The following is a 13,536-nucleotide window of genomic DNA, read 5'->3' as shown; positions in this document are numbered from 1 at the left end:
ATGGAAAGTGAGGCACTTTATCAGGACTTCTTTTAGCACTTGAAATATAGGTGTACTTATGTAAATAAAGTGGATGGAAATCTACCCCTGAATTTCTACTCTCTCCCTTGCTGTGGCCTTCTGAAACAACAACTATTTTCTCACAAAATTAATGATAACCGAAATTAGGGCAGTTTGTTGTTGTTGTTGTTCATACTGAAACCAGCCATTCAGTGCCGCAAATATGACTGCAGAAAACATGCTCCTCTAATTACACTTCCCAAAGTGCTTGGATCTTTTAGAAAGGCAGAATCATAAAGTGCCATATGGGCCATCCTCCTGCTCTAAATGTGAGGAAAAACAACTTGAAAAAGGAAAAAAACCCTGTATTTTGCTATCGCTGTCCTTCTGGGCCTCCTGAGTCCTCCCTTCTTTCTATTGCTAATAGTATAAACTACCTCATGCTGCTGTCAGCAGTGCAGAGACATCTTTGCTGAATAGCAAAGCCGCAGATATGCAGGATTTTTCTCTTTGAAAGACTGATTTTTGAAAAAAGAATTGCTTTCAGTCTACGTGACCATGTCCAAGTCTAAGATGATTGCCTCACAGCCACATGGTTTTGGATAATTCCAGGTTTCTCCAAATATCCAATAATGCAAATGATGGGGCTACCCAGAAGTAGCAGCTCCCCCAAGCTAACAGTATTTGTGGCTAACCACAAACTCCAATAAACCCAAAGCTGAGGTGATTTGGACATCATTTCTCAGGTTCCACCAGCCAGCATTTTCCAGCAAATTAAACAGTTTTACAGAAATATTTCTGACCAACACTACCCATGAGCAAGAAAGGGACTACACAGTCATTTAGCAGTTGCAAATATATTCCTTCTAAGTTATTTTCGTTAAAGATTTATTCTGTTTGTAAGTCAAAATAAACTACTGCCACCTTTTACAGCCATCCACTGTTTTATTTTCTCTGGGGAGGTCCTGGCATCTAGGAACAGCAAGGACTGAGGAGCCCTAACTCAGCTAACTTATACCTTGTTGCACACTGTGGAACGGAAAAACACATTGCAGAGCAGTAAGTGCATTTATCCTGCAAAGCAGATGGTATTTGCCATTCTTACTAGGGCCCCTTGCTAACATTTCTTGTTGCTTTTTTAGGCACTGAGACACCTTTTGCAGAAAATATATATGAAAGAATTCACAAGATAAGAGGATTGCAGCAGCAGGAGAAAGAAGGAACTGCAAAACTTCTTGTACTCCATCTGATCGAAGTGGTCCAAAAGCTGGGAAGTGGGGCCCCCTGCTCCCCTCCATTTGTAGCACAGGCCAAGTGGAAGATAAGCTCACCACTTGGGAGCCTTTTCTACTGCTGAAGTCAAACAAAGCACAGTGTCTCAAGGGAGAGAGAAATTTGAGCAAATAAGGTATTATGGGTCTGTGCATTTATTTCTGAGCAAAACATAAACTGGGTCAGCTCCTCGGATTCAGGCTGCCTCTCAGTGTGACCCACGGTGACACAAAATACAAGCCATTCTGATCAAGCCCAATCATCTGCTTCAGAGCTACAGTGGCATGATGCTGATCTTCCCATGTAAACTTAACTTAGCTTTGCCATAAGGAGATCTTGAATATAAGGTTTAATGGCTTCCCTTAAGTAAACCACCCACTGCCTGCTGACCCTCCTATTAGACGTGGCCTGATACCTAAGCTAAATGCATCCTTTTGATTCTAACCTGCATTTTCTTCCTAATTGTATCATTCGCGTCCATTAAGAACAATTTTTCTCCATCCCATATTTCAAAGAACGTACACAGACTTCCATGAACCACTGATTTCTGTTTGTTCAGGTTAGACTAAACAAATTAACTATTTTTACTCTCCCTGTGTAGGTTGTACTCCCCAGCCATTACAGCAGTTCTTTCACCCTTCTTTGAACCCTCACCATCTAAGATATAACATATGCTGTTAGATAGCTAACATATGTATGAGTTCATTCAGGGTTAAACAGGATTGACTGAGTTACAGACCCTGAAAACCGTAACAGTGCTCCTGACCAATCTGATTGTTTTCTTAAAGTCTAGCTTGCAAATACATGCCTTTTTCATATGATTTTCTTACAATTTTGAAGAAATCCCAAGATCCAGAATTAGTGAAGTGGTTCTCATATGAAACTTTCTCTCCTTTAAATTTGGTTTTGTGTTTTTTTCATATTTTTCTTAATAATATAATTGAAAACAATTTTGCTTCATTTAAACTAATTGAAATTGTTCACAAATCTTAAATGTGTATTTCCATCTATGTAGGAAATTTTGCTCTTCTTTTCATACAAAGATATCATCTTAGAGCCTTACCACATGAATTTGTACTTATTTTGAGGTTGGGCAATTGGAGTCCTTCTTATATTTTTTTCTCAAGCATTTTAGTTAAATGTGGGAAGAAATCAGGTTAGGAAGCTTTAGTTCTGCTTAGGCAAAAGTGGGACAGTAAAAACTGTAATAAATATTTTCTGTCATGGCAGCATCCCTTCAAAAGTACGTGTATCAGTTTTTAAAATAGTATTTAATTAACTCTTTTTTTGTGGGGGAAGAGAATGGGAAGAAATATTTACTCAGGAAGATACACTGGGATGAAGCATCTGGTTTCTAAAGCTGTCCTGCTTTTGCTCAGTTTTACAGCTGACCTGACCAAGGCTGAAGGAGGTCAGGAACCTGACTGAGGTCAAATCAGCTCTTTGGATTTTGCCTGCCTTCATTTCATTCTCCATTAGGCGAGGTGGCTTATAAGAACTTGAAAAATATCTGAGAAGATAGTACTTTCAAATATAAATCCAGAAAAAGAGAGAAGGAAGGAGAAAAAATATGATCCAGAAGTATGACACGGTGGAGAGAAATCTCCTTATCAGAAATCCCACCAGCGAGTCTTCTCAGAGGTATATAAATAATAAACAGGGAGCTTTCCAAAAGCATGGCAACACCACCAACTGCAATGGGTGTTTACTTTAGATCAACCATCCTAATAAACAGAAGTCAAATATAGGAAGGAAAATAGCAACATGTGACTCATCATCTTCCCATCACCTAGCTCAGCCAATTTCAATGTACCCTACAGAGAAAACAAATATCATCACTCCCACTCAAAGAAAGAGGAAAATAAGGCACAAAAATGGGGCACTGCACCACAGCTCTCCCAGCAGGACGCTAATAGGGAGAGAGAGACACAGAACAAGCTGCAACCAGTCCCAACCTCGGCCCTTTTTCCAGAGCTAAAGCCATGTCATAAATACATGCAGATATTCACACATCCATCTTCTACATTGATACCTATCTCAAGTCTTGTTTGGAAGTAACCCAAGTTTTCCGATGCAGGCTCCATTAATAGGATGTATTTGTATCATTTCGAACATAAAAAGAGATCCAACTTGGAAAAAACCCAACTAAAGAAAACAAAATTCAGGCTAGGTTCAAGATTCAAATCCCTCCCTTTCTAACTGTAATGAAAAAGAAATTGTTCGGTACTACTGATATTCTGTCGTCACATTCGCAGCTCAAATTCAGCACCCTGAAGGTACTCAGGAGAAGGAACCATGCTGATCAGAAACTTAACACTTTTCTTCAATTGTCCCAGCTGAGTTAAATGTAAATTAATAGGACAAAAGGACAAAACATGGCTTATCTTTTTTAAAGCAAGCACACAAACAATTCATATGCCCAAGACAAAAGAAGGTTCCCCAGAGAGAAAAACAAACAATATCATGAAAAAGAAATGGAAATAAAAATCCCTTTAGTTTTAGTTATATAAAGCTGAGATAAACAACAAAGCTCAGGAATATTTTGGCACGTGAAAAGACAGCTCCCCTTTAAAAGTTAACGGCTTTTAAAAGCTGAACAGGTACTATGAATTCGGATGACATTTCACATGCCATGGATTAAAAACGCCTTACCAAGATCATGTGACCGGTGGAGATGTCCATGTTGGACTGGACCGGTTCTTCACACCAGGATGAGGTGCTGCTCCGAGCCGAGGGGCTGGGAATCGGCCCATCACTAAATTGTGAAGAAACACTATTTATTCGAGAAGCATGCAGGGGCTCCGGGCGATCAGATGTTTTTACTGCCATACGCTGACGGCATAGCTCCTGAAAAGAGAAAGAAACACCCTACGGTTAATAGTAATTACAGAATATAGGCCACTAAAGACCTACGATTTGCAATATATTTCCAGGGCTGGAAGCGCTTTCCCCGTCACTGCTGTGATCGTTGGAGGCTGTCTGCTCTGTTCTGTACATTCACTAGAAATGCTCAATGAATTCAAAAGCTGAAGTACGACTGTATGCACATCTCTTCTTAGGTAAGGCAAAATAATATTGTGGAGCTTCCTTTCTAAAGCAGGTTTTTTTTCCCCTAGTATTGCTCTGCTTTCTACGAACTCACTTCTGAAATGCGCAGCCCGCTGAAGTTAATGGGATTGCACGGGAGGAATTGAGAGCGCTGCTTGGCCCTGAATATGCAAACTCAGCAGGCTCAAGGCAACTGAATTGATGTGCTCTCCAATATAAATTCTAGTTGACAGATGCATCATTTCTCTTCATTAAAATAGCAAAACCACAACGCTTCCTCCCTGATGTGGGGCAGGGAGGATGAAGAATAACATTAACAAAGAATAAAACCCCAAATCTGTCACTTGTATTGTTTAAGCGGCTTTGGCAAGGAAAGAAAATTCAAGCTACCACACACACTAATGCAAGCCGTGTTAAAACTCCAAAATAGATCGCACTGTGAATACGTATTTTCAGTCACACTCATGCACAGAAGTCACGTAAAAATAAAGAATTCTGTTTATGTAACAGAAAGCTCTGCTAGTAAGAACAACTTCCTAGAGCAAAAAAAATCTGATTCTAATGGGATAAATAAACCCACAGTTACAATGTCATTGTTATAATGCTTTTAGAATCACTTATGTGCCGTAAAATCTCAGAGTATATAATAAAATTATCATTTTTAACGTATGTCTATTGTCCATGAAACATATTTGGATGCCTGTGTCGCACAGCAAGATTGTCTAGTCCATAGTGTTTGGACATATTGTATACGTGGTGTGGTTACACATTTGTCTCAGATTACTCATTTTACACAGACGAGTACTAAGAGCACAGTCTCTTGCCTCAGGCTAACAAAATAATACAGTTTGAAGAATTCATACTGTGGAAAAGCTGTGGCCTGTTTTCTTATTCACTGATAATATAGCTGCAACCCAGGTGCCATCCGTAGGATGATTTGAAAAAATCTAGATATCATGTGCAATAAAATCTTATTTTCATAGAGGAGTCAGAAACATAACTTTAAGAATAAAGTTTTTTAATGTGAAGAGGGCTCCTAATTCTCACAGCAATGGTTGCAAGCATTCAAATAAAAGTGCTGATACCATTATACTGAGCCACCTCTTGCCACCAAGAAGCACTGATTAAAGATCCATGCAAACATTTTCCATTTGTCTGCTTGCTACCAAAGCTTCTGTTTTACTCGGCATTAGAGATATTTATGTAGAATTTTACTATTTTATGGAGTGAAATATATGAAAATATACATATTGCTGTGAAAATTAAGACATGCTGAGACAAAATTCATACCATATATAAACAAGATATATTTTGTGGGCTGTTACAAAAATACAGTCAACAAGTTTGGGAAGGGCAAATTACCCTTTGTGTATGCTGCCTCTTGTTAGAGTAACTGTACAGAATGTCCCAAATTAATCTACTACCTGAATCTATCCATTTCGTATATTTGTTATTTGTTCCATACTGTACATGAAAATTTTCTGTATTTACAAAGAACATTTTTTCCACACTTCCACTAGCATGCTTTCTGTTACTTGTTACCTTAGGTACTTCATACCGTTCTTAACAGGCCAACTATCGCGAAAAAAATTTTTTTCAAAAATACTTTGAGTCACATGTATTAGTGTTAGATAGGTCAGTTAAACCATCTGCATTGAACACAGGTCTTTTTCATTACAGAAAAAGTGTTAGCGTATGCCTTCTAAAATATAGGACAGAGGACAAAAATCACTGCCTCTCTCTTTCTCCGAAGGATCACGCAAGCCAGGAGAGGAGATCCCAGGAGCGGCTATCCCCGACCTCAGCGTGACGTGGAGGTAGCGGCATTGCAAATCCCCGCTTTCGGCAGACTTGGGGCAAAGCGTAACAGTGTGGAAACCTTTTAGACGGGAAAATGAATGTACAAAAAGCAAAAAGCTGTTCAGCCGTTTAGACAGCCGATGTTCTTAGAGGGGATGATTTGTTGGACGAGGCAGAAGCATAGCAATTAAAGGTATATTAAAAAAAAGTCGCCTGTCACATGACCGCCGAAGGAATGAAGAGCGCAGGCGGAAGCCAACTTTATTCTGACGGACGTCCTGCCACTCACCTCCCCCCAGCTCCCTGCACCAGGAGCATTTGCTCCCAAAGCCCATCTTGGTGTCCGAGTCGATCCGGCCCCACAGGCAGGATCCACCCGCTTCACCCCTGGTCGCTACGGAAAGGATTCGGGACTTTCGCTAACTAAAAAGAATCAGGAATGAGCAAATGCTACAAAATTAATATAGCATTTTTATGCAAATAATAACAATACAAGAAATCATACAGTAGGCGACTGGTTCTAGATTAGATCAAGCTCTGACTAAAAAAGTTGTTTTGGGCATGAATTATTTGATATGTTACTAACAAATTCTATTTTAAAACTGAATTTAACATGTTCACTGCCCTCATGAAGGAAGGTAACATTGAGAAACACTACACACATAACCAAGATAAAAAAAAAAAAAGTAGCCTGATCCCAAATATTAACATATTTCCTTCCTGACATACACCAAACCAAAACAGTTATTCCCAGAACTGCTGTAAGCGTCACATTTCTTAACCAAAACAAACAAGTGGCTCCACACAGTAAGAAAAAATGTTTAACATAAACAGGAAGGTCAAATCGCACTTGCGGCAAAACCACCGCTGGACGTCTCGATGGGCGCTGAAACCCCCCGCGCAGCAGGTTCCCCCCGACCGCCGGCAGGAGTTATTTTGGCTTTAATTTGTTTCCGGGGGGGCTGAGGGGCGCCGGGGGCTCCTCCGCCGCCGGCCCCGGGCGGCCGCTCGCCCCCGCGTGCCCCAGCGTCCGGCCCGCGCTGCCTGGCCGGCGCCGGCGGCCCGTTACGGCCGCTTCGGAGTCGCGTTTTGACTCGTGCTGCTCCAAAAAGGCCCCGAGAGGTTTCCCCGAAGGAAGCGCCTTGCCGACCGCAGCGCACGTCAGCCCCAAGCTCCGGGAAGGCCTTTGGGCCTGAAGCGGGAAGGCCCGTCGGCTCACGGCAGCGGCCACCGCAGCAGGCCGAGCGCGGCGGCCGGGAGCGCCTCCTCCTCGCCGAGCAGGGGTCGCTCGGGCCGGCACCGCTTCTGCTTCGGCGGAGCCGCCTCCCCCCTGCGCGCGGCCCCGCGGAGCTGCAGGGTGACGCCGTGGACGCCGCCGTTCGCGAAACGGTCAGCGCGTGGGGCGTTAGGGCGAGCCAAAGGGCTTCTGCCAGGACAGACAGACTAAAGGGGTCGGCCGGACAAGGGAGGCCCAGCTCAGAGCACACAAATGTCTAAGTGTCAAGGTGGGGCGATTTTGCGTGCCTCCAGAAAAGGGATTTGGGTTTGGGTTCACCCTGGAGAACGGCAGCTCTGGTCCTCTCCACGCCTGGGTGGGGCTGCCACCTCCAGATGGCACCAGCGTGGCTCAGCGCCGGGGATGTTTCTGACCTCCCACCCTTGGGCGCCTACAGAGGTAGTTTCGCTTCAAAAATGTGGTTAGGAGCCCCACTAATGGGATATCCATCATCTTCCCACATCTCTGCACATTCAGGCATGCTCTTCCCGATTCTCCAAAATCTCTCCTCTTATCAGCATGTAGTAAACCCACCATCTGCCAAGCCACGGTTGGAATTTAAACTCAACTAAAATGTCAAAGTCGCAAAATGTAAGAATGACGTGAACAGCCGTATTTCTGCATCTTCTCAGCACATACACCATTAAAAATATTTTCTAAGAATGAATGCAATTTATTACTGCACTTCTATATTTAGCAGAGCGGCTGAGGCTATTTCTACCATACTGCGACTCAGTAATGTCTAGCCTTTGTTTGTGTACAGTTTGAATGCCATTCTTCATTTAAAAACATCATTTACACCTAAAAAAGCAATCATAATGCATACAGTGAAATATGAAGAAATGATCATCCTGACCCTTCAGGCTATGATCTAATGGATGGGTTGGACATAAACATTTATTTAAAAGGTAATTTGAAGTTTATGACATTATTTCCCATCACATGGGAATTGCTATCATACTGAGGCACTTACTCTATTTTTTATTTCCCAACATTTATTATCAAACTTATGTGGTAGTCACACGTAGTATATAATGGAAAAGTAATATCGCTGTGTGACAAAAACTGCCATAACCAAGATAAATATTCTGTAAATAATGTCCAGTTAAATGAGTTCAAAGTACAGCACAATGATCATCTGTAGAGAGCTTTTTATTTGAGACATAATTGATAACCTTAAACAAACCATAAACAATATTCTCAGAAAAACCCTGGACCTCTTCCAATGAGGTTTAAAAGCAGTTCTAATGCTTGGTTATCCTGATAAAGATACGGAGAAGCACAGAGCAACAGCGATTTCCTTAGGTACAGCCAAGGGATTTGCAAATAATACAGCCCACTTGTGACTGAACCACATTACATGTAGTACATGCAGTTTATCCAAATTTCAGGAGGGGCCTTAAGAGTCTTGTTGTGCCTAATGGACCACAGTCTCTCTCTCAGCCCAGCAACAGGGCGCCAGGCTTATGGTGTTGTTTTTTCAGATGAGGTCTCTGAACTCAAGAGACGAGGGGGGAACTCTCCCTCCACTTTCAGAATCTCTAGTGAAGCTTCTCACCATGTGACCAGGGAAAATTGCATTAGGGGAGTCTCTCCTTAATGAGAAAAATGAACAGACGTGTGCTGGGCGCAATCCAGCGTGAGCCCCACTGACTTGCGCATACCCCTTCGGACCTTTGCATTCGTCTCAGAAATGAGGAGGCATCAGTGTCACAGAAGTGCAACCCAGCAACCCCAAATCTGGAGAAATTTTTATCTTCCAATAAGACCAACTAACACAGTAGGTACCCGGAAATTCCATTAAGACCATGTGGTTTCCTAAAATGCTTGTTTTTAGAGAGAAACCTAGGTATACACCATGGTAAAGAGTAAGGTTATAGGAGAGCATGACACCAAAGCAAGCTGGAACTAAGGCTTCAACAGTAAATATCATTCCTTGTTTTATTCAGCTTCTCCAAGAGTAGAGCCTTGGGCTCTGCCAGTAAGGGCATCACAGACAAGTCCATGAAATGAATTCCTGAGCATGAGGGGTATTTGCTTTACCCACCTCTCGCATCCCTTCACTTCTCTTGAAGGTGAGCTGTTGCCAGCTGCCACCCCTCCCCAAAGTGCAGATATTGCTATTTATTAAAATACCCATTCAATGCGACCATACTACGCAATAGCGTCCAGGTAGTCCTAGCCCAGCTGCAGAACGCAGCACGTGAATCCTCCTCATCTAGCTGCTATCAGGCTTAATATAGATGAAATTGCTCAGTCTAAAGTAAATAGAAGTAGCTTCATATATAAAACACTGCTGTTCTTCCCCAATCACATTTACCTCAAACCTACTTAAAAGGAACCTGGGATCTGAGGGAACTTCCAACTTTCCAGTTTATTTAAAACAGAAATATAATTTCAATACTATATATTCATGAGTCTTTTTTTTTTTTTTTTTAAATCTGAGCACCAAATTTACATAATCCCCAAAATGAAGTCCAGGAAACAGGCCTGACATTTCCACTTTTTAAAAATCTTTTGTTTAACAAATGCAAACTGAAATCATTTGGCCTAGTCCAGAAATGTGTGGCACGAATATGTTCAGAATTAAAAAAAATAAGAGAAAATAAACACTTACATGATATATTTATTAAGAAAGAGCAGACACATTAGACAAATAGTGTTTATTAAAACTGGTAGATGAGTGTATACCAAGCCTGTTCAACCTGAGCTGGCTAATATTCTATTAGAAACAAATCTACTTAAGTTGGCAGGGTCACAAAAACAGTATTTATTTTACATATGAAACAAAATTAAGTTTTGTACAAATTTTAAATTAGAAATGCTAATTCTAATTTAATTCTAAAAGATTCTAGGCTGCAATACATAACAAAATATTCTTTGAAAACTAAGAGCAGATATAACCTTTTAAATAGTAGGTTTGGAAAATAAAGTCTTTAAAATGTTTTTCTTCTCGGTTGTAATGCACTTAGTTGAGTATTATCCTCACTTTTCTTTAAATTAAGGAGGTTCTATTCACCGGATGAGTTGAAATCTGCACTTACAGCATGGATTTAACCATTTGTTTATGTATAACAAAAATCACAATGCCATGAGATTTAAAAAAAATGAAAAAATAAGGTAAGCTCTTTTTTTACGCAAATGAATCTAGGACTACAAACATCATTATTCTCTAACCAAATTTGCTTAGTGTTACTACAGGGTGAAGCGAAAGTCATTTAGCAGCCTTTGGTAAGCTTCTGCATACTTAATATGCTTGTAGGTGTCATAAATTTAACTTTAACTTATTTATTGTGTTTGTAGCTTTGGGGATAATTACAGCTTTATTACCATTTATTTTTGAGTTATTGAAACATACTTTCCAGCTTTACTTTCATTTTAACATACCGTTTGTCCAGGAGTAAAAGAACTGTTTGCATGTTTGAAATATTTATACACATATTTTTTATCATCACCAGAAAAAAGGTGAAAGATATTGGAAAAATGCTTATAAGCCATATTTCTAGAGAAGAATCTCTGCCAGAGTGTCAAAAAAAAAAAAAAAAAAACAGAATGTAAAATGTATTTATTTGATTGTCAGTATAGATTTGGTCTCGACAATTCAGTTTATTGACAGGACCCTCATATTGCACCACTATCTATATAGCTGACAACGAGCGCTCAGCATAGGGGTTTGGCTTTGTGTTGTTTTCAGATGACTTAAATAGCAGGCTGTGACGGTTTCTCTTTGACAGCATTGCAGGCAAACACAGGTTCGAGAAACATTTTCCTAACAAACCCCAATTTTGATCATGGTCTGTGAAATGAAAAATTTCAATTATTTTGGCATTCCCAGTGTTTCCTGGTGGTGACTCAGGCAATTAAGATTCCCTTTTCTTCATGTACACAAAGAAAGTAGAGGCTATGCAGGAGGGGAAAGGCAAAGAAAAAATGGTTATCTTTCAACGGAAAATGATTTCTTCTGTTTGTGTTTATTTGTTTCATTCCCTCTCTTTCATTTCAAATGTTTGCACAGTCTGATCCTTCAAAAAAAAAAAAAAGAAAAAGGGCCATATTCCATAATGGTCTTGTATACATCAATAAAAGTCCAGTAGACATGAACATTTCTGATTTTCACAGAATCAAAGACAGAGTATGCAATGCAGTTGAAGGCAATACTTTAATTCTTTCACTGACCTCTCATCAAAGAGGTTGGGCATCTAAATAGCTCAGATTTATGAAGGAGGGAGAGAGACCTTTCTCACGGCTCAGATGCAGCCACAGAAAACGTGACAACATAGGCCTCATGATACAGTGTTTCCCCGAAATAAAGGTATCCACACCAGGAAAGCACAGGCTTCTTTGGAGATAATACTGCTTCCAGAGGATCAGTGAAATTTGAAGATCGTGCTTAGGTTATTGTACTGTTTTCTTTTTCATATACAAAAATACAGGCAATCTAAGCAGGACTGAGAGAAGACAGTTCATATCTTTGATTTCTACAAGAGCTTCTAGAACACTTCTATGAAATACATGCCTGATTTAATAAGACTCCAGCATAAAGGATTTACAGGTAGAAAATATACTAAAAAAGTTAGTGCCTCTTTAAAAGGATTTAAACTGATATTTTCCATGCATGACATCACAGCCAAACTGTGGTGGTTTCTTTCCAGATTTAAAGGGAGCACCTGGAAGCCTCCAAGGAAACCAGGGACTACCTCTTTCTAGCAGGAAAGACTTGCAGCCCATAAACCTGTAGAAAGTCACCTGAGATCTACTCGTATGAAAGCTCTCAGGATTTTCTTTGGGTGTTCCTGAGAGTGTCTGAGCATCGTTGGTCCTGCAGCTCACACAGCTGTAATTCTGGAGAGAGCAGGCTGTAAGATTTATCTACCGGCCACAAACAATTTTGATATTTTTGGTGGTTTGATCCAAAGCTGATTTCTAAATTGCAATTCCCATATTACAGGTATGGTTGCATGTAGCATATTACAAATATATGGTAAGTATGAAGCCTGGAGAGGAGAGATTTTCTTAAGGAGTAACTAGGACATAGGAAAATCAGAGTTCAGCCCTCAGCCCCGCTAAGAAACTTTGTATGTAGTGTTTAGCTACAAGCATCCAGGCCTGAAGTGCCAAGGTCCCGAACCTGCAGCATTTTGCAGAACCTGCCCAAACTCTCTACTCTCAACTATATTCTTCATCTGCAAAACAAACCTCCCCTTCTCCATATTTTTTCCATCTTAACTAACTCAAATACATGCTTACGAGGGCACAGCTGTTTCTTAATATGAATTTGCACAGTAAATTCATTGCTAGCACAGTGAGAGGCATACAGCACAGTATGGGTTACAAATAAACAGTAGTAATGATAGAATTAACCTGAAAGGCCATGCAGAACCATGTGCAAATTTATCATGTATTTTGACTTTGTCTAATACACCCAAAGCTCGACCAGCTTCCAGCAGATGCCGGTGCTCTAAAAGATAACTGCCACAAATGTTTCCTTTTTCACTCTCAGCGTTTATAGTTGCCTGGGGCCCAAAGCAGGCAAAAAATGCAGTACCAAGGCAGCTGCAGTTTCTCAGGAAAGATATACATAAAGGCTGTATAGTCCACTATTTTATTGCCCTGCAGGACTAAAAATGGGAGATCATTTCTGCTAGAAATAAGAATTCCAAGTCCCCCGGCAGGACTCAGCATGCACTTCTAGCTCTGAAAGAAACAAATATATAGCACAACTTTATGTCTAAAATGTTATTTTACCACACTCCAAGGATTACTATTGCTTCTCCCAAAGTCTGTGTAACTGCGTTCATGGTAACTGGGGCACTAGAATCAGGTAGAAAAATAGAAAAAGAAGTTCTAAAACCTTCTAAAAACCTCAAATACTTTTTCCACAGAAGGAGGCTATACGCATAAGACACGTAATGCTGGGAGAAGGAAGTATTACATATTACACATGCTGGTGGCCAGTGACAAAATTGTTTTTTATAACGTTACCCATCATGTCAGCTGCGAGGGCCAACCATTACCCTCTCATGATTTGAAAACTAAAGTCATTGTTCTCCTCCCATTCCCACTGAAAATAAAAATGCAATAACTCTTCTAACTCTGATAGGAAAAACAAATGCAAATTTTGTAAGCAAGAAAACTGTGTA

The 13,536-nt window shown here is 40.5% G+C and overlaps 1 protein-coding gene across 1 annotated transcript in view; it reads right to left on the bottom strand.

Moving 5' to 3' along the window:
• Nucleotides 1-13,536, bottom strand: part of PTPRN2 (protein tyrosine phosphatase receptor type N2) — a 586,186-nt gene that overhangs the window by 82,631 nt on the left and 490,019 nt on the right. The window contains exon 15 of the mRNA XM_067292199.1: nt 3,925-4,119. Within this exon, the coding sequence (XP_067148300.1) occupies nt 3,925-4,119 (195 nt within the window). The remainder of the gene's footprint in view (nt 1-3,924; nt 4,120-13,536) is intronic.

This window comes from Apteryx mantelli, chromosome 2 (genome assembly GCF_036417845.1).
Source record: "Apteryx mantelli isolate bAptMan1 chromosome 2, bAptMan1.hap1, whole genome shotgun sequence".
Lineage (NCBI taxonomy): Eukaryota > Metazoa > Chordata > Aves > Apterygiformes > Apterygidae > Apteryx > Apteryx mantelli.
Note: the sequence above shows the minus strand (reverse complement) of the source record. Positions and strands in the feature narration are given on the sequence as shown.